At 39.8% G+C, this 23,986-nt stretch overlaps 1 protein-coding gene across 2 annotated transcripts; it reads right to left on the bottom strand.

Annotated features, from left to right (window-relative positions):
- Positions 1 to 1,866: 1,866 nt before the first annotated feature.
- tdrd3 (tudor domain containing 3) lies at positions 1,867 to 18,923 on the bottom strand. 2 transcript variants are annotated; one of them, XM_010740072.3, is made up of 14 exons: positions 18,716 to 18,923; positions 16,864 to 16,948; positions 15,099 to 15,164; positions 14,216 to 14,376; positions 12,951 to 13,092; positions 12,692 to 12,763; positions 6,788 to 6,937; positions 6,301 to 6,453; positions 5,457 to 5,634; positions 4,787 to 4,912; positions 3,403 to 4,355; positions 2,865 to 2,990; positions 2,540 to 2,673; positions 1,867 to 2,121 (listed from the first exon to the last, which is right to left on the bottom strand). In XM_010740072.3, the coding sequence occupies exons 1-13, from the start codon at positions 18,751 to 18,753 to the stop codon at positions 2,557 to 2,559; spliced, it is 2,367 nt and encodes a 788-aa protein (XP_010738374.1). In that variant the 5' UTR covers positions 18,754 to 18,923; the 3' UTR covers positions 1,867 to 2,121; positions 2,540 to 2,556. The 2 variants fall into 2 exon arrangements, with proteins under 2 accessions (XP_010738374.1, XP_010738375.1); XM_010740073.3 differs by lacking the exon at positions 1,867 to 2,121 and having other exon boundaries at positions 2,546 to 2,707.
- Between the last annotated feature and the right edge of the window lie 5,063 nt (positions 18,924 to 23,986).

Genomic DNA, 23,986 nt, shown 5'->3' with positions numbered 1-23,986 from the left:
CAACTATTGGATGCATTGCCATAGACAGCCATGCTCCCCAGAGGTTGAATCCTTAGGATTAGGATTTTTTTTTAGTCCAGAGACTCAACAAGTATTGGATTGCTTGCAATTAAATTTGTCCCACTCAAATTGAATTGTGATTGTTTCACTTTTTCACATATTATGACTTATTTTTAGTACTAATTAACTCATGTTAGCATGCACGAAACTAAGAAAAGAATTATGGTAAAAAAAATTATCCATATTGTAGAATTTTCATTGTGAGCATGGGGGTGCTGTTAGCATTAACTTATAAATTGACAGCCTGTTTCTATGTTACCTTGTTGGCCAATTTTACTGTCCCCAGTTTGAACTGAAGGAAGAATGTGCTTGTCGGATTTTAGCCTACAATCTTTTTACTGTGATGTGACGGTGATAACCACTTAGCTATCATTCCACCCGCTCATAATCCACCATAAAGACAAACTAAAGCAGACTGTACGAAAACCAGTGAAGCCCAAACATTAAAAAGTAAGTTGTTGTCCAGTACACTTCCCTTTTATGTAAAATCTAATCATAATCTGGTATTCTTTGAGAGAAAAAGATTAGGGTTATCTAGTATTCTTACAGTCTGTCAGAAATGTTTAGTGTTTGAAGCTTCAGATTCAACGGTACAGTTGCATAATGACAAATAAGATGCAATCTAACCTGTCCTGCCAGCTTTCAGTCTTTCACATTCTTTCTTAAGGAAACAAAACAGACATTCTACTTTGTTCATTTGGTGTTAATTGTGGCTTTAAACATATCATGACACACATAGTGGTATACAGCCACATCTTGTGAACTGGATACCACGACTGGGCAGGTTTTTCTCAGAAACCCATTGAAATATAGCGTTAACATACAGCACTTACTCATCCAGAAAAATGTAATTAAGTCTTACTGTTGTGGCTGAGTTTCCCTCCTTCATAAAACAGCTACATTGAGTCAAATGACTATACAGTAGGACCACAGGGTGCCTGCCTGACATTTCACAAGGCCAAGAGAAAAATATTAAATATAAAATTAATTCCTCTTCCACAATATCACTGTTTATCTGATTGAAAATCAATCCTTTATGATTACCAGGCCAGAGTGCCATGGTCAGTCCCCAAGAACACTTTCAAGAGCATCACTTTCAGTTCCTCCCTAAAGGATAGGTTTCCATATTACCAGCTGTTAATTATTCATCTATGCTCGCTTGGCGTCTCAGTTGGAAAATAAAGCAAATCCTTTGGACCAGTGACACAGAATAGTGTGGCGACCTCTCTGCTGAACCCTGGCCATTGTCCATTTGTCTCCTGCTGTTTGTAGGAGTGAAACTGGAGCCAAGGTGGACATTATTTCTTGATGTGTAAAACTTGTCTCTCGCACAGCACAAGTCCATAAACAGCCAGCTCAGTGGTGTGTGTGCAATGCTTCAAGAGCTAGGTACAGTCGCTTTTGTAATGTGCAAAATGATATCTCTGCAATGTAACCGTCTCTATTACAGGGGGAAGAGATTGTCTTACCCTTTGGATTTGCTTCACAGAACACGACAAATGAGCCTGAGCTGCTTGCTATGGACTAATAGTGTGTATGCCTATCCACAATAGGAGAAACTGAAGAGGTAGGCTTTAAGATGAGAATTAGCAAATTTGGTTGCAGTATTACAACATGTCATCAGGTTCAATTAACCCGAATTAATTTAGGATTATCAGTTTAGAGTTTGTTACTAACTACTGTCATAAGATTAAAAAGAAAAGCCCTGAGAACCCCCTAGAGGTTTCCGTTTCTGCTGGATTTTTGGATTAGTTTATCCATCATTTGAATTTGATGATTAAAAATGAATACACACACAACAGCAAATCTGCTACATACTCTAATAACTGTTTATTTTAATGCATCCATTTAACAAATCTTCACAACATGTACAGTAGATACGTCCTTAACAAAATCAACAGGTGCTCATGTCAGTTTCTTTTATTTTTGCATTGTGTCCAAGCCCTTTGAAAAGTTCAGTAAGTCCTGACGATGTGGACACTTAAAAATTCAGGAAGCACTCTGGATTGTTGTAGAAAGTCACATAATCTCTGCCGTGGGAGGATGAGGGACAAGCACACACTGAAGGATGGAGAGAAAAAAAAGAGAAGAGAATAATTAAATACATTTACAAAATAAACCATGTTTGCATTTAGATGGAACTGGGGCATTTTATTAAGATCACGACTGCTGGGGACCTTGTGATATTTGTGTTCTTGAACAATGGATTATACAAGGACAAGCACTGAAAGTTGAAATCATTAAATAAAATCATTTTCTACATAAAAATGTGTTTTTCTTGGGGCTGGCAACCATTTCTGTTATGTATGAAATGTATGTAATAATTCAAGGTTACAGAAATGCCTACAAATGACAAGACTCCCATGACGATGAAATAACATATTGCATATAAAAAACAGGAACGTTGTATAGTCAGAACGTTGTACACACATAGTTTTAATTATTAATGGTTATAAGTATTAATTTTATATTTATTTACCTGTAAACGCAGACACATCAATCCCGTGCCCTGGGTGGCTGGTAATACTGCTGCGTTGGTCTTGTGCGTCTAGGCTGTCCATCACCCCCACGGCGAAACTCTAGTGAACTGTCATAGTAACCATCATCTTCCTCCTGCCATTGCACATTTGATATGGATGTGATGTTACTGTGGGTAATCAGATTAGACGTCATTCACATTTCATCACCTTTTTCAACCCACTTGAATACAGATTAATTAATTGATTACACTTAGAATTAACCAACGCACTCTGCTCTCAATAATGATGAATAATAAATTCAATTAATGTCTTATTTGCGCTTACCAACACATCAGCTGTAACAGGTTTGATGTTATGCAGCAGGACCTCTTCGCAGTTTCCGTAATCACTAAATACAACAACGGCCGTGGAGCCTGATGGATGCACAGCATCTATTCTGGCATGGTAGAACTTCACGCACACGCACACACACACACACACACAGAAACAAGTAGAAATCTAATTATTTGAATAAAAACATTTTCACGTGTCAAGGCAAAGACAAATTTATATCAATTAATGTGACAAACAAAGCTAACACGATGTCAACACTGTGACTGAGAGAAAATGAGTCACAATTGCGCTAATTATTCTTTGCTGTAATTAAACACAACTGTCACTCACGCCCTCAAAACATTGTCATTTTAACAAATTTAGGTCTCAGTTGTCAAATTTTCACACGTCACACTGTGAGCTTATTTGTGTACGCTTGTAATTGATTTTTAGTTCAGTTAACTTTCTCTAACTTATACAGTCAAGTGAATGCAAACATATTTCAGCAATTATAAACTGGTGTTATGTTAACAATCCAGTAATGACATACCTTGCTGTCTTCCCAGTAGAGTGCCAGGCACTGGTCTCCAGGCTTCCAAGCACGCTCCACAATATGACTTTTGTCTGGCCCTCGAGGACCTGGACCTTTGCCTTGTCCTGATCTTCTTTTAGGTCCTGGGTTATTAGAAGTGTTTTTCTTGGGGGGTGGCTCTCTGTTGGGGGGACCCGACGAGTTGGGTGGCTTGATTGGCCCAGTCCTTTTGTGTTCCATATCTCCATTTTGGAAATGAGAAGGATCCCCCGTCGTGATGCGAGAATCCCGTGATAACCCCGAATCTTGGGATGCCCCTGAGCTTCCTCCCCTTGAGTTAAAGTTTGGTGGCCCGCTATCCCTTTGCCGGTCAAAGTGGTCTGAGTTTGGCCGGTCAGTCTTCCCCATCCTCCTGCTGTTGTTGGGCTCTTCAGTTCTGTCAGTACGTCTATTATTTCCTCTTCCATCCAGTTCATTGCCTGTGGAATTGATCAATTTAGATGTGGGTGCAGTGTCTTTATTCCCTCTCCTCTGAGACGGTCCAGCCATGTTCCCACCACCATCTCCATTTCTGGATCGCTGGTGGAAGGATCCAGTAAACTCCATCTGCTGCTGAGGTTCTTTTGAACGTGTGAAAGTAGTCGCAAAGGCTGGAGGAAATATCTGTTCGTCTCGCACGTCTCTCCTGTCATTTTGTGGTCTGTCTGATGTGCCTCGTGACCATCTGTCCTGGCCCTTCCACTGCTGGCCTTGAGCTGATGTTTGGGCGGTGGAACAGTTGGAGAGCGGCTCCTGGCCAGGTTTGGGAAAGTCAGTGTCCCTATGGAAGCGTGGAGGTCTGTCAGTCCTTTGTTGCCTATGCTCATTATGTGAAGAGAACTTGGTCTGAAATGTGTCTTTGGAGTAATAGTCTGAGTTGGAGAAATTCGCTTTACGTTCATGTTGTTTCTGAGATCCGTGGCTCTTTGGCTCTGAGAAAGAAACACAAAAAGAGTGCAGTGTAATCAAAAACTATGGCTAAGCAATGAGATGAATAATAGAAGGAATATTGACAAGACCACAGTACCATGTGTTACATGCAGTTATTCAATGAAGTTTAATGATATCAAGAAACACTAAACAAAACAAATGAAAAATTTACAAAATATCATTAATAGAAGTACCAAACCATATCATCCTTTTGTACAACCCAGTGTTAATCTGGCTCACCAAAGCTGATTTCAGGCATTTCGAAAACATGACTTAATTCCTTCCAGCTCACGATAAATAATTATTCCATTCTTACCAAAGAATTGTCTTGAGAAGGTAAACAAACATCAGCCATATTCAAAATTAAAAAAATCAAGAAATGTGCTAAATAAACCAAGCAAAACAGTTATAGCATCCAGAGAAAGGAACCAACCATCAATGGAGAAAACTCCCATCTTGGATTCCAGGAAGTCAAACAGAGTGCTTGGTCCAGATGGCCTTCCCCCTGCTCCCTCCTCCTCGTCTTCATTTCTGGACCGGCCTCTTCCCCTTCCTCTGGCTGAGAAGAATCCAAAAATAAGATTATGTAAACCCAATTAAGAACAGTTTGATCAATCAAAAAGTGGATGTTTGACTGAACACACGCCTTCTAGCTCTCGGTGTCTACATCTAAAGTAGGTGTGACCAAAAAAACAAAAACAAAATAAAAAGGCAGTGGGTAGTTCAGTTTGATGGAAGAAGTTTCGAGTTGCTGCAAGTTTATTTTCAGCACTGAAACAATGACTGCAGGTAAAGTAGAACATCCATCTGAAACCTTACGGTGTGCTTGGGAAAATAGTCTGTAGTAAAGTGTGTATGCAATTTGTGGTAAATGGACTAAAACAAGCAAAACCGCCACTGTGGACATTTAACTAGGTTGTAGGTGATTTTCAATGCATTTAAAGGACCTCCACACCAGTCCCCCAGTTTTACTCTTACTCTGTGGACGTGTTTCAGGCTATGGGACATTTTTACAAGCTAAAGCAGACAGCATGCATGCGTTTGTGTGTGTCTATGTGTGTGTCTATGTGTGTGAAATATATATATATATATACAGTATGAACCTCTGGGTGGGGGCCTGTTAGATTCAGCTACCACAGGGCCAGGTCTGCTACCAGAAGATCCAGTCAGTAAGCTGTTTAATGCAACTTCAAGATTGTTGTTGTTATCCATGAGAGCCTGTCGAGCGGCCTCCCTGTTGAAGCCCATCTCCATGATATCTCTTAGCGCACGTTCATCAACCTACAGACAGGACGAAAAGACATAAGTAAGAAAAATATTAGATTTAATGTATAAAACTTATTGGGAGAGGATGAAAAGACAAACAGATGGATACAAGTTGTTTGGTAGAATTAGAGACAAAGGTAAGGTTTGTTGTGGCTGATTGATTGACTGGACATTGGAGAAAGAAAAAAGATCCACTACTTTTAATTGGAACAGACATGGATATTACTTTGAGCTTTGTTATAGGTTGGATTAGTGTGCGTTCAAATTTCCATCCACCTGTAACACATTTCCATGCCAAACACTATAACATCCTGTTCCATCCTAATTATGTGTTCAGCCCAAAGCTTGGCTGAGTTATACCTAGAAACTGGCAAGTTACAACACAGAGTTAGACAAATGGACTGCCACTTGATTGGAAAACCTGACCAAGCCTCTGATTCATTTAGATTTTCCACAATATCATAATCAATACCACATCCAGAGGTATGAGCCATGAAATACGACTTCAATCCATTCCAAAGAAAGAAACCAAGGAAGAACACAACACAAGTTCCAACCTTTAAATTGCTTTGTTACAGTGAGGAGGCTTCAGTAATGTGAGGCAAAGTCATTTCATAACTAACATATTAAACAAACAGACTTAAATTGTTTCACAGGTTTGGACTGAGTTTGTCTTCTCACCAGCTCTCGATAGTTTCCATCTTGTCTGCTTTCAGTTCTTTCGACCCTGTCTTCTCGTCTTCTCTGCTGGTATGAGTCTCTGCTGCGGGAGAAGGAAGCAGCACTGGATAAATTACTGCCTGCATTTCCTCCACCACCAAACGTGCGGGGACCCTAACAAGTAAAAGAACACGAAGATCAATAGAGCTGCAGGGTTGAACAAAAGAATGCAGCCAACACAAGGAACAGAACTTTGTAGTTGAGAATGTGAATATGATTTTTAATAAGAAGAGTTACTCGAATGTCAAAGGAAATCAAGGTTAAGAAGCATGTCAATGGGGAGCATGTATTTTTGCCTAATGCAATCGATATGACAAAAAATTATTGACTAGGCAAAAGGTCCTGAAAATCAAATGTCCCAACATTAAAGGTGGGGAATTATAGGGTAACCCAGACAGAATGTTATTACAATTTGTTGCATTGAGTCTAACAAATGTGAGTTACATACCTCTTTAGTCTTGGCCACTTCAGCAATAGCTGCTGTCCGTTGCTTTTCAAACTCATCATTCTCATCAGGACTTTTGGCCACACTGTGATTCTGGAGGGTTTTCCTCTGATCTAGTTCTCTGCTGTCTACTTCGTCCCTCCTTGCACATTTCTACAAGGAGCAAATACAGGGAGTAAGAACATGTGTGTTCTCAAAGATCCTCAATCATGTATTGGAAGTGCATGGGAATCATAACGAAGTCACATGAAATGTTTAATTTATACTCTAAGAGTTTGTTGTAGCAACCAAAAGCAACCCAAATCCCAAAGCTGCCTCCCAGCTGGGAACTGTACTACTTCAAAACTATGTATGTAGACAGGAGGAATGGGATAGAAACTCGACACTTCTGCTGTTTCATGACTATAAAAAGTAACAATTCTGTCAGAGAAGTCAGAAAACTGACTCAAGCAATGATCTTTGCTTATGAATAGGTTCACCATCTTTTTGTGGTATTAGCAATCCCACCATGGTAACTGATAGGCAGCCTGATTATAAAGCCAGAGGTTACTTATTTGAACAGATTAGGGCTGTCGCAATAACCGCAAAAATGAATCACCGTGATATTATGAGAGCCACCACGGTGCATGTTGGGCCACCGCGACACCGCGTAACCAAGGTAACCAGACACGTTACAGTAAGAGCGGGAGAGATGGCAGCTGCGCTTGTTCCAAAGCCAAATGTAACTTCACCCCTTTAGGAGCATTTTGGCTTTTAGCCGAATTAAAAGGGGGAACCAGCTCATTTAGATGAGGCAATTTGTAAAATCTGCCTCCAAAAAATTCAAGTAAAACGAGGAAACACATCAAATTTAAGGTCTCACCTAGCAAGCTACCATCCCGCTATAGACTTGAGGCTGCCACCGCCCTCACCGAGTAGCGCAACAGCTGGTGCCAGCCGACAACTTGGGAGTAGCCGAAGCCTTTGCTCGAGTTTCCAAGTACAGCACTGGAAGTGACAGACATAAATGCCTAACTGATGCTGTTACACGGTACCTAGTTGAGAAGATGGTGCTGTTTAATACGGTGGAGAAACTGGCATTTAAGACGCTGCTACAGAAATTTGACAAGCAGTATGAGTTGCCCGGGAAAACCTACTTTTCAGAGACTGCTGTCCCGAAAATGTACTGTGCAGTCAGAGCATCTGTTCAGAGTGAGCTCAAAGATGTGGACTATTTTTCTGCCACCACTGACATGTGGTCAAGTGTTAATATGACACCGTACATGAGTCTAACGGTACATTATCTGACCACAGACTGGACTCTAAAATCCCACTGCCTCGAAACGGTGTTCATGCCGCAGAATCATACATCCGACAATATTGCAGAGGCTCTCCACAGTGCATCCGAGGAGTGGTCGCTGGATGAGAAAAAGTTGGCATGCATAACCACAGACAACGAGGCAAACATTGTCGCAGCAGTGAAAAAAATGGACTGGATGTGGCTGAACTGCTTCGGTCATAATTTGCATCTGGCAGTGACAAATGCAATGGCAAGTGTCAAAGATCGCACAACACGAGCAATGGGCCTCTGTCACTCACTGGTGGGTGCGTTCTCGCAGAGCTGGCTGAAGAGGAGAGATCTGGCGAAAGCACAAGTGGAGCTCCAAATCCCGCAGCACGGACTCATAATAGTAAAGTTAGCCTATTAATATAATATAATAGGCCGTTTCTTTTTTTCATTATGCAAATATATAAAATCAAACATATAAAATCAATAATGTAGTTGAGTTAAAAGTTGCTCGATTTCTGAGACGATTCAAATGTTTTTCGTTAAGGAAAAATACACTAAAACGAAAAATAATTAAAAATGTAGGCTAGCTCAGGCTATTCATTTAAAAAAAAACAAAAAAACTTTGCAAGTGTAACCGGCATAATTTTATTTCAATTAACGTTCATCACTTGTCCATGTAGGACTGTCCAACAAGATGGGGCTCCAAACAGAGAATGGTGGACCGGGTCTTGGAGCAAACCACAGCCATAAAAAGAGTGCTGGTGAATGATCAGCGTCATCAGCATCTCATTCCCAGCTGGCAAGACATTGCCGTTTTGGAATAAATAAATTCAGCATTAAAGCCAGCCGCTGGATTTACTGATCTGCTCTCTGGTGAGACTTATTGCACCGTCTCATCCATCAAACCCGTCCTGAAACTACTCACTGAGGATGTTTTAAAACCATCGCATGAGGACACCACTCTTACTTCAGACATCAAGCGCAAGATGTGCAGTGTTTTGGAGGAGAAATACAGATCAGCTGCCTTACAGAAACTTTTGGCAAAGGCCTGCTTGCTGGATCCTCAATACCGGGGCAGGAATTTTGATGAAGACACGGAGGAGGCAAGGGGAGCGCGATATTAGATGTGAAAGAAGACGGGGGGAGCAGTGCCAGCGCGTCAGCTACTGTACAGCAGTCGTCGGCGCAAACAGTGATGCCACCAGCGGCTAAAAAAAAAACCCTGGGAGACCTACTGAAGCCACAAACAATCACCTTTGCAGCCATACCCAAGAGAGTTCGAGCCGACACCAAACTCACACGCTATCTCCAGGAGGATCACATCGACTCCAATGCAGACCCACTCGCATGGTGGCGCGACAACCGCGAGCAGATTCCCTCTCCTCTCCAAAGTCGCCCGAAAATACATGTGCATCTGCGCAACAAGTGCACCATCGGAGAGAGTTTTATATTTTTGTAGAAATATTGTAACTCCACTCCGATCCTCTCTTAAACCTCAAAAAGTAAATATGCTGGTTTTTCTCGTGCGCAACAAGGACAGTGAACAGGTTTAAGTTTTTCGTTTATATCCTTAAGTTAATTTGTTGGTGATGTGAATCTGCCTCGTATCGCCTGTGTTTAAAAAAAGTGCACTTATCTCAGTATCACCGCATACCGCGCTGTGAGCCACTCTGATGCACCGCAGGATTAATTCCCTAACCGCGACAGCGTGAATGGCTGCCGGCTGCATGCTCTTGTTCGATACTGGACCAGTTTCAAGAATATTTGCCCCCATTAGTCACTTCGATACAAAAACATAGGAAAAAATGAACCAGGGGCCTCATTACAGAAACTTTTCCAAGTCTGAAATCCTATCTTATCTCAGTTTAGGATGGCATTTAGGATTTGGTATTACAGAAATGTTAAACTCCATTTATGAAAAAAATCTTATCTTATGATAGAAATTTTGCTGTTACAGATCCATCCTAACTGCTTTCTAATTGCTTCTGTAACAGAAAGACAGGATTTTTTTTCTATCTTTGAAACTGAAATTAAGATAGGACAAACATGAGGACATTTTTCTCTAATGAGGCCCCCGGTTGAAAAATAACTAAGATGATACTACACCAAAATTACAAGAAAAAAAGACACTGGGCCCTTCAACTTATTAGTGCTTGAAATAACATGATCTAATTTCAGACTTACTCAATCAGCCAGTAGATCAGTTTAGACATGACATACAAAATGATGGCTTATTGTGAATAAAGCAGGAACACTGGTAAATCGGTATAAATATGATTCTGACAGTATTCATTCACAGCTGCTTAAGACTGCATGAAAAGAAGGCGAAGGCCTTCAGCTCATTAAATCCCTGAGGCCATCTGAAGACAGCAGGACATGCTGATCGATGTGAGAAGTGCCACGTCACAGCTCAGTGCTTTTTACTGTCCACTGTATTTACCTTCATTAAATCATACAAAGTGTGCACAATAACCACACACATCAGACCAGTTCGATATGATTTGGTATTCCGTTTGTTTACGCAAGAGACATCAGATTACCAGAGGTCATGGATCCAGTGAGTCATCACCAAACTGTTTTTAAATTATTTGTTTCGGTTGTGATTGTACTAATTAACACACACACGCTGCCTTTGGCTACAGATTTGCGGTGCTGTGTGTTCACATCCAATAGTATTATTTCTTGGAGAAACCACTCTGTACTTGTTGAGCTGTTGTCGTCATGTGTCACTGTGACTGGAACAGCTGTTTAAGACTGATGAGGCCGGGGCTGTGAGTGGTCAAGGGTTGTATTTATTAATCACCACACCCTCTAATCTGCATTCCACTTCACCCGGCCCTCTTGCACTGTGCCTCTGCACCTATGTGCACCATAAAAGTGTACACAATACCCAGGCCCCATTGTGGACAGTTTACTATTCTCCATATTTGGTAGAAAACAGTTCTCAAAGAAAAGGCTAGCAAAAAACATTGGAATGGTTTTAAAGAGGCAAAGGATCAAATCAGGACCGACCTGCATGCCTACATGCCTAACGTTGGCTATGATGGCTGTTGAACATTCCTGCTATGATGGTGGTGGAAAGACTTATGATACAAGAATGCTTCCAAGTTACCGGTGTTAGGACATATGAAACCGATTGACTGACAGAACACGGAACAAGTTGTTACAAAATCTAAGTGTTAAGCTGATACTGACGTAGGCTATCACACTCTGAAGCATGTCAAGGAGTACTGAATCAGGCTAAATAGTAAATAGTACAAGGCACTGGGAACTGGCCATTATCTATAAATCCAACACTGGTTATACATTAGGGCTGCCACAGACGATTATTTTGTTAGTCGACTAATCGCTGATTATTTTTTCGATTAGTCGACTAATCGGATCATACGTAAATTGACTGTAAAACATACAGCTTATCGCACCAGCATGCAGCTGATCAGATCATTAGCTTTCAGCTTGAAGTATGAGCTAACTGAAAATAAGAACAATTAACATGACAGCTCATTAACCCTTTAATGAGAGTCCATGGCCCCACACCGCCGCGGAGGAAATGCACCCGGTGGGGGCCAGCCAGTGCCGGGGAGAGGTCCCACGAGGGGATCCTGCCGCACCGTGCGGCCGTCCCTGACCCGAGTTGAATCCCCCGGGCAGACTGCGCGGAAGTTGCGGAAAAATCACAGTGATTGGTTAAAATTACAACACCGCCCTGAATTCACGGGGATTCACTGAAGCTGGCTGAAGTTGCAAATCGCAACATCAGCCAGCTTCCTGGAGGGTCTGTGTTATGGTATCATTTACGGTACAGTCAGGCCTGACGTCGATTACCACTACTGCGCATGTGCGTAGGGGTGTGTGTGTGTGTGTGTGTGTGTGTGTGTGTGTGTGTGTGTGTGTGACAGAAAGGCAGACACGGCATTGGAAGCTGCAGCCGCAGTTTGGAAAGAAAAGCAAAGTAAAAAAACAAACAAAAAACGATGCGTCGACTACTAAATTAGTTGTCGTGACTAATCGACTTATCGTGGCAGCCCTAATATACATACCAACTGTCTGAATGTAATGGAACCATATTTTTTGGAGTATGTTGTTTATTTTTTTTACTTCAAAACATTTCATCTCTGTTCACCTTTTCCTTTTTTAAATGTCCTCTCACATTTTCTAACAATTACCACAGTGCACGATGTTGCCTGTGAATACAAATGCAACACTTCCAGCACATATATTTTTGAAAAGGGAAATCTGCCAAGTGTGTTTGCGATATGTGTGGCAGAACAACAAAACAGAATTAAAATTCAGTTGTGCATTTTAAACATTCATGAAGACCCTCACAGTTAGTTCAAAAAGATTAGAGAACATTGCGAAGAAAACGGACACCAAGGCCCACTCCTGAAGCCCGGCCTGCATCTTAGCCTTAAAATACATTTGCGGGGTTATTGTTATTCAACAGTTCCTCTGAGTTCTATTAAATCACTGTTGAAATTTCATTTTTATACAATAGCATTTTCCTGATTGCATTATTTTTTGTTAGTTTGCTACTTTATATTCCTGTTTCAGGTTTATTGGTTTTCTTCTGGTATTCAATGAAGCACTTTGAAACTTTGTTTTGAAAAGCACTCTATCATAATTATTATGATTCTCACCTGACCGAATGGCACAAAGGGGGGAGGTCCACCTTCCGCTCCAATGTTACTCCTGCTGTGTTTAGCCAGACTCTGCAGATTGAACGGTAAACGGAGATTATTCTTAAAAAACTAAGATTACAACATTACTCACAAGAGTAATGGCACACTCATGGTGGCCTCTAATGCAAATTTAAAATGATTACCAACATATCAGTTCCATTTTTTTATTTTTTATTTGCAAAAATAGCTGAGCCATCATCACAACATCGGCCCTCACCCTTTGTAGTTCCCACTTCTCCACCATGTGATCAACCTCTCCTCCAAGGACAGAGATTTTTGAGTCATCGAGCAGCAAAAGACCATTTTTAACCAGGACTGTACCAAGCAGCTTTACTTTTGTTCCTGGTGGGGTATTAAGGCTGGAAAAAAAAAAGTGTGTATGAGAGGATGCTTCATATATAAACTGTTTAACCAGCTGTTAAATTTTAAACACATTCAAGGTTTTAATATATAACTGCGTATCCCAAGCCCCATAACCTATTGCCTTGCCCATACCACTTTATAAACGACATGGAGCAGTGCCAGGGGATGGGTGGCGAGGCTAGGAGAGACTATTAATAATCCCAGCTGCTCACCCATCCTCATGGTAAATTAAAAGCCCCTCTATCTCATCAGGCCTGATAAGGCCTCTGCCTCTCTCATTAAGAAAGCACAGGGACTTAGAGGGATTTCCAGCTACTGATGCCGGATGCCAAAGCAACAATTAGGGATTTCACTCCAAACCTCTGGGATAGATGCTGTTCTCATGATAGCGGCCAATGCAGAAGCGAGACTCTCTGTCCTCCACTCAATCACATGCACCCAATCCTACAAGCACACTATTCACCCACTGATCAATGTTGCTACTTAATGCTTAATTGTCATCGCTCTATATCACTGTCTCACACACTGAACAGTCCTGTAATCCATCTCATCCTTCTTTGCCACTCACTTCTGGCCTCACGCACACTAAAGTGGACACTTTCATAAGAAAACACTAAGCACCGCTGTTGGTAGCCAGAGTGTGTGTGCGTGCTGCTCATAAAGAGGGGATTTGTTCTTTTCTCTCCTCTCTTCCCATCAGGAAGTCAAGGCCCACATTCTGGCCACTCCACCTGTACAGACTGGCTAGTCACCATGGCAGCAGTCACCAAGGCCACCGTTGCTGGGATGGAGATGTAATTAAGGCCGGGAATTGTTAGATAGCTGCCACCACGTGGAAATTGCAGATAAAGGGAAAACGGAGGCGTTTGGTGGGGTGAGAACGTTGACAAGGAGTTAAAAAGGTTTTTGTGGTGAATCTATGAAAAACTGGCTTGATGACACCCTGCATCTATATAGCTACTAGAGATACATTTTTTACAGTTATTCCATTTAAAACAATACAAGTGATGTCGTTTCTTACAGTAGTAAACACTAATATTAGCTTCCCAGACAATTACAAAATCTACATCCAACTGTTTAAAATAAACCTTACATGCACCAAAACTCTTATATAGGTACCTGATCTTAGACAGGTGTTTAAACTCCAATCCAACACAGGTGGTATGCCCATCTGTCATTTGTAGCCGCAGCATTCGCGGCGCGCCCTGGGACTCCTCGTGGTCTTTAGGAGCTGAGACGTTCCTCACCTTCTGCACCTGGAGAACACATGGACCCTCCAACTGGCGGTGAACAGAAAACAACAAAAGAATTACAGCTTAAAAAGGCAAATCAGCCACACGCAGAGGAGGACTGCAACAGCGAATTACAAGCGAGTCTTCATGGTTACACCAATTGCTTTCCAAGGCTCACTAAAAAAGAACTTTTTCCACTGCACTGTGTCAGCACAGGTTTTCTTATTCCTACAAACTCGTTGCTTTTTTATTCATTCTCATGTCTGGGCTCAACTGCCAGGTATGCTGAGCCACACTTCCTGTATGAATGATGCTATATAAATAAAGTTTATAAATATTTTCTTTGGATTGCCAGCGACCCATTTAAAAAAAATTTGAGCCATTATGCCAAATTTTGATTTCAATTTTTGAGTATTACTACAATCTATATATAATCTGAAAAAGTGTAACATAATTATGGATGCTCTCGTAGCACTCAGTCTGTTCGACGTATAAACAGGGTGTACGAACATGAGTACGCATCTTGGCATGAAGCATGAAGGGAGCATTGGTTAAGCTCACGTTTTAATCCTCACACACTAACAGTTTTTCTCTCTAGCTTCTTAAGTCCTGTTTCACAGACAAGGAAGCAGTTCTTATCTGTGTTTGTCAGTGTGTTAGGGCCATCTAGTGGGACCTGTGAGAACTGCATGTCAGGTTTAAAAATAAAAAAAAACAGGAGCACACGTTCTTAAATGGAGCATTTAAATAGAATTTTCGGCAACACTCACCTTCTCAGTTCGTCCACTGTTGATGTCAGATGGCAGGAACTTTCTCCCAATAGGCCTAAGATCACTCTGCAAAGGAGATACTGCTTAATTAAAAAGAAATAACAACATGCAAATCATAATGAAATTAAATAATAGAACAGAGTTTGCCTTAAATGCATTGCAAAAAATGTGTTTACCTGCACCACACTGTGCCAAAATAAAAAAATACATGCACACATAGTAGTCATTTTTTATTTGTATGGTTTATTAAGTACAATTTAACTAAGAATAAATTAAGCTTACAACTATTTCTAATATTTAATACAGTCAAATATTTTCAAACAGCCTTATTGGATTTTAATTTCCTGACATAATGATCCATTTTTTTTCTTTACTACAAAGATCTGTCAGATCTCTCCTGGCTGCACTGTGACATCAAGTCCAAACGGTTCTGCCACCCTTCCTTTTTACAATCGTGTTTTACTGCGGCTGACAATATCTCTAAACGTGGGTCTTTCTTTTCCCAGTAAATCTGAAAAAAGAAATTGCTTCTTTATATTGACGTCTCAATAAATGTCTCTGAACACAATTACGATACAATTATTTCAAAACGCAGCATGGAGACTTCTAACAATGAAATGAGACTGTTTTGTTCACAAAGCTGCAACAGCTCCCTATTCATTTTAGAAGCCCCGAAGACTAATTGTTATGGCACATGCCACATAGCTGCATGGTTACAACTGTCTCTGGTACAATTACAGCCCGCCCACCTCTCTCCTCCATTTCCTGTCTCTGTCTTCATTGTCCCTGTCTAATAAAAAGGTTTAAAAAAAAAAAAAAAAAAATGCACCGTCAAAAATAAAAGATTTCACTTCTGGTATGCAGTTACAAGTCAACATGTAGTCTGAAATCGTTTGGCAGCACTTCAGGCCTGAATCTAAAGGTCAAGGCTTCTGCAGTAAATGCAGCTATTGATGTTCAGGACAGAGTGTACTGTCTTATTTTCAGTCCTTTTTTTAGCGCATGGTCTATCTTATTACACTTTTTGATGTATAACTATTATTATTAACAGTAGTACTATCATCATTAGCTAATAGTAATGGCTGCATTGCATGTCATTAAAATTCATAGATTTTTGCCTTTATGTTCGATTCTTCTATCATGTTAACAGACAGACAGTCAGCTCACATTATGTCAGTGGAAATCTCTGCATTTTTTTAAAAAAATTTTTTGCTGCGTCATTGTACACAGAGCAACAGCATGGCAAACAGAGTCTTAAAATGACAGGGAAGCGGCTACTCTGATGTTCTCTGCTCTGGTGATGACTGTCAGTGAAGTCACCTAATGAACCAGACAGGTACAACGTCCTCTACTGACATCCACTGTGACTGACTGTCAGCAAAAAGAGATGCGAACATGGTGCACTGGGAATTTATAACTAAACTATGAGTAGGACGCACGCTTTTATTTTCTAGGCTGTTATAGGAGGTGAGTGCAGTGCTGACTGAACACATAGTGAAATATCTAAACTTCTGATTCGACTGAGTCTGAAATAACAGCCAGTTTAAAATGGTGTGTCCATAGTTTTGTCTAGTTTATTAGCGTGTATAATGGCTGTGCACGTCAGTATTCACCTGCAAAGTAATGAATAACAAATGAAATACCAAGATACATTACAGAGAAAACCCACTGCTGAATATGGAATATGCACAGCGCTACATAAACACACAGTACACTACTGTTACCCTGGAAAAATGTTTGTAAAACTTGTGTGATTAAAACTTACGTCAAGTGCAATACGAATGACGTCACTGTGTGTGATTTTCTCAGCAGATCCTTTCAGCTCTGCTATGCCTTCATCACTGAGGTACCTGTAGAATGACAATCAAGGTGGGAGGTGGAAAAATAATTACTCCAGGTAATCGTTAGCATTGTTAACTACAAACTATGGAAATCTAGATGTGCTATGATTACAAATCAAACAATTATTGACAGCGACACTGTTTTCAAACAAATCATAACAGAACTTTGAAGACGGCGAACTCTTCCATGGCACTGTCTGACATTTTATGTTGCACCTGTTTATACATGTATAAGTGAGTATGTATATGTATGTTTATTTGTATGTACGCATTTTCTAAATGATGGATATATGTATCTCGTTTCCTCAATGTACTTTTTCGTTTGAGTGCATCTATACGTCTTTATTTTTGTATCTTCAATAAAGTTTCTCAAAAAGGAAAAGGGAAGATGACAGTTTCAAGTAGTAGGCGAGCGCGCCTTAACCACAATGTTAAAACATCGGACAGCTTCTACTGAGCTGAGCACACTTAAATCACAAGATTTCAACATAAATCCATGTAATGCGACTTTATTGTGTATTATTCAGGCTTTGATTTGAAGCAGGAGATCCTCAAACCTTTGTTAATTAATAAAGTACACAATCTAACATTATTAACTGGATTTTTATTGTATTAGGCTCAGAGAAATACTCCAACACGACATCACTTTAACAAAACTACTAACCATCATTCATCTGTTTTTAAAGCCTAATTTCATTGTTCAGTCCTTTATCCCCATTTGTAGTTCTTTCTCATATTTTTTATAAAACATTTCTATTTCTACGGTCACTTTATATAATGTAATATAGTTTTCTATTTATATATAACATTTTTTTATTTCTACTGTCTTTCTATAGATGTTTAACACGGGTTAACTTCTTAAGACAGTTATATATTTATCTGCTATGCTGAGATGTTTAATCCCTCTGTGCATATTTAAATTTTAGATCTATCTCAGGTTAATTTTAACATATGGATACTGTGCTATAGGTTCATGTTCAATGTGAATTTCCTTCGGGATCAATAAAGTATCTATCTATGTATGTATGGACCATCATTTTAACAAAACTACAAACCATCATTCATCTGTTTTACACAGTCCTTTATCCTAATTTGTAGTTCCTTCTCATATTTTTTATAAAACATTTCTATTTCTACGGTCACTTTATATTTTTAATGTAGTTTTCTATTTGCATCAAACATTTTTTTTTTATTTCTACTGTCTTTGTATGGATATATTTATCTTCCATGCAAGTGTTTAATTTTAACATATGGATACTGTGCTACAGGTTCATGTTCAGTGTGAATTTCCTTCGGGATCAATAAAGTATCTATGTATGCATGGACCATCATTTTAACAACACTAACAAACCTAGGAGCGGACAGATATTTATATTTGGGTGTTTAGAAGACCACGTTGAGCTACAGTCCGCACACTATAGATACTTTACATGCTGCTGGGAAGTAGTGACTTTGAAAAGCACCTGAAGTTACTCAAGTTATTGAAGTTATTGGAGTTATTGTAGTTACTGAGCTGAGCTCTGCTGCTCTCTGACAGGCTGAAGCGTCAACAGTTTGCCTCGCGTTAATGGGATGCTAAGTGTGTATTAGCAACCTGACGCTGTTTGTCTCGCCAGCTCTCGGTTAGCGTTCACCTTTAGTTTCGCTTTCAGACACACACGAATAATGTTGACAACAACCTGCACGACCTTTAAGAGTCAACATCTGCGCTCTGGCTACAACTCAAGTGTAACTACACAGCTAACGATTAGCGCCGTGAGCTAACGTGCTACCTACCAGCCCTCTTTGGTCAGGGAATCTGTCAAATCGGTCATTTTCGTCCAAACCGTAGACGAAGTAAACAACGACACCGACAGGTTTAAAATGGGGCACACTTAAACAACGACTATCTTATCCTGTAATGCATATTCTCCTAACGATGATAAAGCTTGCTAATGTGAGTGTTGAACGACCCTACGTAACATACGTAACATACGTCAACGCGTGAGACCATAGACATATATACATAGACGCCGCATTGAGCGGGTTGGTCGTTGGTCGCGATACGTAAACGGCGCCGCCATATTGGTTCGGGCAGATCTGCCCGTAAACTAATACAATGAAATGGACTGAACTTCATAAAGCGCCTTTCTACAAAGTTCTTCAAGTTAATGTCTCTTATACACCCATTCACGCACACACTAATATATCTGGGGAAACAAACAGGCACCAAAAACAATGTATGTAACTTTTAAAGTGATGATTATAAATGTTTACTCTTTATGTAAGCACCAAATATTAGCTTCCCAGACAATTACAAAACTACATCCAACTGTTTAAAATAAACCTTACATGCACCAAAACTCTTATATAGGTACCTGATCTTAGACAGGTGGTTTAAACCTCCAATCCAACACAGGTGGTATGCCCATCGTCATTTGTAGCCGCAGCATTCGCGGCGCGCCCTGGGACTCCTCGGGGTCTTTAGGAGCGGAGACGTCCTCACCTTCTGCACCTGGAGAACACATGGACCCTCCAACTGGCGGGTGACAGAAAACAACAAAAGAATTCAGCTTAAAAAGGCAAATCAGCCACACGCAGAGGAGGACTGCAACAGCGAATTACAAGCGAGTCTTCATGGTTACACCAATTGCTTTCCAAGGCTCACTAAAAAAGAACTTTTCCACTGCACTGTGTCAGCACAGGTTTTCTTATTCCTACAAACTCGTGGCTTTTTTATTCATTCTCATTTCTGGGCTCAACTGCCAGGTAGGCTGAGCCACATTCCTGTATGAATGATGCTATATAAATAAAGTTTATAAATATTTTCTTTGGATTGCCAGCGACCCATTTAAAAAAAATTTGAGCCATTATGCCAAATTTGATTTAAATTTTTGAGTATTACTACAATCTATAATAATCTGAAAAAGTGCAACATAATTAGGGATGCTCTCGTAGCACTCAGTCTGTTCGACGTATAAACAGGGTGTACGAACATGAGTACGCATCTTGGCATGAAGCATGAAGGGAGCATGGTTAAGCTCACATGTTTTAATCCTCACACACTAACAGTTTTTTCTCTCTAGCTTCTTAAGTCCTGTTTCACAGACGAGGAAGCAGTTCTTATCTGTGTTTGTGCAGTGTGTTAGGGCCATCTAGTGGGACCGGTGAGAACTGCATGTCAGGTTTAAAAATAAAAAAAACAGGAGCACACGTTCTTAAATGGAGCATTTAAATAGAATTTTCCGCAACACTCACCTTTCTCAGTCGTCCACTGTTGATGTCAGATGGCAGGAACTTTCTCCCAATAGGCCTAAGATCACTCTGCAAAGGAGAACTGCTTAATTAAAAAGAAAAACAACATGCAAATCATAATGAAATTAAATAATAGAACAGAGTTTGCCTTAAATGCATTGCAAAAAATGTGTTTACCTGACACCACACTGTGCCAAAATAAAAAAATACATGCACACATAGTAGTCATTTTATTTGTATGGTTTATTAAGTACAATTTAACTAAGAATAAATTAAGCTTACAACTATTTCTAATATTTAATACAGTCAAATATTCAAACAGCCTTATTGGATTTTAATTTCCTGACATAATGATCAATTTTTTTTCTTTACTACAAAGATCTGTCAGATCTCTCCTGGCTGCACTGTGACATCAAGTCCAAACGGTTCTGCCACCCTTCCTTTACAATCCTGTTTTACTGCGGCTGACAATACTCTAAACGTGGGTCTTTCTTTTCCCAGTAAATCTGAAAAAAGAAATTGCTTCTTTATATGGACGTCTAAATAAATGTCTCTGAACACAATTAGATACAATTATTTCAAAACGCAGCATGGAGACTTCTAACAATGAAATGAGACTGTTTTGTTCACAAAGCTGCAACAGCTCCCTATTCATTTTAGAACCCTGAAGACTAATTGTTATGGCACATGCCACATAGCTGCATGGTTACAACTGGTCTCTGGTACAATTACAGCCCGCCCACCTCTCTCCTCCATTTCCTCTCTGTCTTCATGCCCTGTCAATAAAAAGGTTTAAAAAAAAAAAAAAAAGATGCACCGTCAAAAAAAAGATTTCACTTCTGGTATGCAGTTACAAGTCAACATGTAGTCTGAACGTTTGGCAGCACTTCAGGCCTGAATCTAAAGGTCAAGGCTTCTGCAGTAAATGCAGCTACTGATGTTCAGGACAGAGTGTACTGTCTATTTTCAGTCCTTTTTTAGCGTATGGTCACTTATACACTTTTTGATGTATAACTATTATTATAACAGTAGTACTATCATCATTAGCTAATAGTAATGGCTGCATTGCATGCATTAAAATTCATAATTTTGCCTTTATGCGATCTTCTATATGTTAACAGACAGACAGTCAGCTCACATTATGTCAGTGGAAACTCTGCTTTTTTTTAAAAAATTTTTTGCTGCGTCATGTACACAGAGCAACAGCAGGGCAAACAAAGTCTTAAAATGACAGGGAAGCGGCACTCTTGATGTTCTCTGCTCTGGTGATGACTGTCAGTGAAGTCACCTAATGAACCAGACAGGTACAACGTCCTCTACTGACATCCACTGTGACTGACTGTCAGCAAAAAGAGATGTGAACATGGTGCACTGGAAATTATAACTAAACTATGAGTAGGACGCACGTTTATTTTGAGGCTGTTATAGGAGGTGAGTGCAGTGCTGACTGAACACATAGTGAAATATCTAAACTTCTGATCGACTGAGTCTGAAATAACAGCCAGTTTAAAAGGGTGTGTCCTAGTTTTGTCTAGTTTATTGCGCGTGTATAATGGCTGTGCACGTAGTATTCACCTGCAAAGTAATGAATAACAAATGAAATACCAAGATACATTACAGAGAAAACCCACTGCTGAATATGGAATAGCACAGCGCACATAAACACACAGTACACTACTGTTACCCTGGAAAAATGTTTGTAAAACTTGTGTGATAAAACTTACATCGAGTGCAATACGAATGACGTCACTGTGTGTGATTTTCTCAGCAGATCCTTTCAGCTCTGCTATGCCTTCATCACTGAGGTACCTGAGAATGACAATCAAGGTGGGAGGTGGAAAAGTAATTACTCCAGGTAATCGTTAGCATTGTTAACTACAAACTATGGAAACTAGATGTGCTATGATTACAAATCAAACAATTATGACAGCGACACTGTTTTCAAACAAATCATAACAGAATTTGAAGAGGCGAATCTCCATGGCACGTCTGACATTTTATGTTGCACCTGTTAACATGTATAAGTGAGTATGTATAGTATGTTTTTTTGTATGTACACATTTTTTAAATGATGGATATATGTATCCGTTTCCTCAATGTACTTTTTCGTTTGAGTGCATCTATACGTCTTTATTTTTGTATCTTCAATAAAGTTTCTCAAAAAGGAAAAGGGAGGATGACAGTTTCAAGTAGTAGGCGAGCACGCCTTAACCACAATGTAAAACATCGGACAGCTTCTACTGAGCTGAGCACACTTAAATCACAAGATTTCAACATAAATCCATGTAATGCGACTTTATTGTGATTATTCAGGCTTTGATTGAAGCAGAGATCCTCAAACCTTTGTTAACTAATAAAGTACACAATCTAACATTATTAACTGGATTTTTATTGTATTAGGCTAAGAGAATTACTCCAACACGACATCACTTTAACAAAACTACTAACCATCATTCATCTGTTTTTAAAGCCAATTTCATTGTTCAGTCCTTTATCCCCATTTGTAGCCTTCTCAATTTTTTATAAAACATTTCTATTCTCAGTCACTTTGTATCTGTATATAGTTTCTATTTGTATATAACATTTTTTTTTTTTATTTCTACGGTCTTTCTATAGATGTTTAACACGGGTTAACTTCTTAAGACAGTTATATATTTATCTGCTATGCTGAGATGTTTAATCCCTCTGTGAATATTAAATTTTAGATCTATCTAGGTATATGGATACGGTGCATAGGTTCATGTTCAGGTGAATTTCCTTCGGGATCAATAAAGTATCTATCTAGGTATGTATGGACCATCATAACAAAACTACAAACCATCATCATCTGTTTTACACAGTCCTTTATCCTAATTTGTAGTTCCTCTCATATTTTATAAAACATTCTATTTCTACTGTCACTTTATATTTTTAATATAGTTTTCTATTTGCATCAAACATTTTTTTTTTTTATTTCTACTGTCTTGTATGGATAATTTATCTTCCATGCAAATTTTAATTCCTCTGTCTTGGGTTAATTTTAACATATGGATACTGTGACAGGTTCATGTTCAATGTGAATTTCCTTCGGGATCAATAAAGTATCTATATGCATGGACCATCATTTTAACAACACTAACAAACCTAGGAGCGGACAGATATTTAATTTGGGTGTTTTGAAGACCACGTTGAGCTACAGTCCGCACACTATAGATACTTTACATGCGGCTGGGAAGTAGTGACTTTGAAAAGCACCTGAAGTTACTCAGGTTATTGAAGTTATTGTAGTTATGGAGTTATTGAGCTGAGCTCTGCTGCTCTCTGACAGGCTGAAGCGTCACCAGTTTGCTCCGCGTTAATGGGATGCTAAGTGTGTATTAGCAACCTGACGCTGTTTTGCTCGCCAGCTCTCGGTTAGCGTTCACCTTTAGTTTCGCTTCAGACACACACGAATAATGTTGACAACAACCTGCACGACCTTTAAGAGTCAACATCTGCGCTCTGGCTACAACTCAAGTGTAACTACACAGCTAACGATTAGGCCGTGAGCTAACGTGCTACCTACCAGCCCCTTTGGTCAGGGAATCTGTCAAATCGGTCATTTCGTCCAAACCGTAGACGAAGTAAACAACGACACCGACAGGTTTAAAATGGGGCACACTTAAACAACGACTATCTTATCCTGTAATGCATATTCTCCTAACGAGGATAAAGTTGCTAATGTGAGTGTTGAACGACCCTACGTAACATACGTAACATACGTAACATACGTCAACGCGTGAGACGCGCGTATGGAGCGCCGAGTGGGACAAAAATACTTTCTTCTGCTTCGTC

This window comes from Larimichthys crocea, chromosome VIII (assembly GCF_000972845.2).
Source record: "Larimichthys crocea isolate SSNF chromosome VIII, L_crocea_2.0, whole genome shotgun sequence".
NCBI classification, from domain to species: Eukaryota; Metazoa; Chordata; class Actinopteri; family Sciaenidae; genus Larimichthys; species Larimichthys crocea.
The sequence above is the reverse complement of the archived record's forward strand: the minus strand, read 5'-3'. Positions and strand labels throughout refer to the sequence as shown.

Bases quoted from the DNA above. Each gene is read 5' to 3' on its own strand.
- tdrd3 (XM_010740072.3), bottom strand. From the start codon at position 18,753: ATGACCGATTTGACAGATTCCCTGACCAAAGAGGGCTG. The intron at 6,938-12,691 runs GTGAGAATCATA...TGCTCCTTGTAG, and splicing joins CCTTTGTGCCATTCGGTCAG to AAATGTGCAAGGAGGGACGA. The intron at 4,913-5,456 runs GTTCATACTGTA...GATTCTTCTCAG, and splicing joins TAACAGGCCCCCACCCAGAG to CCAGAGGAAGGGGAAGAGGC.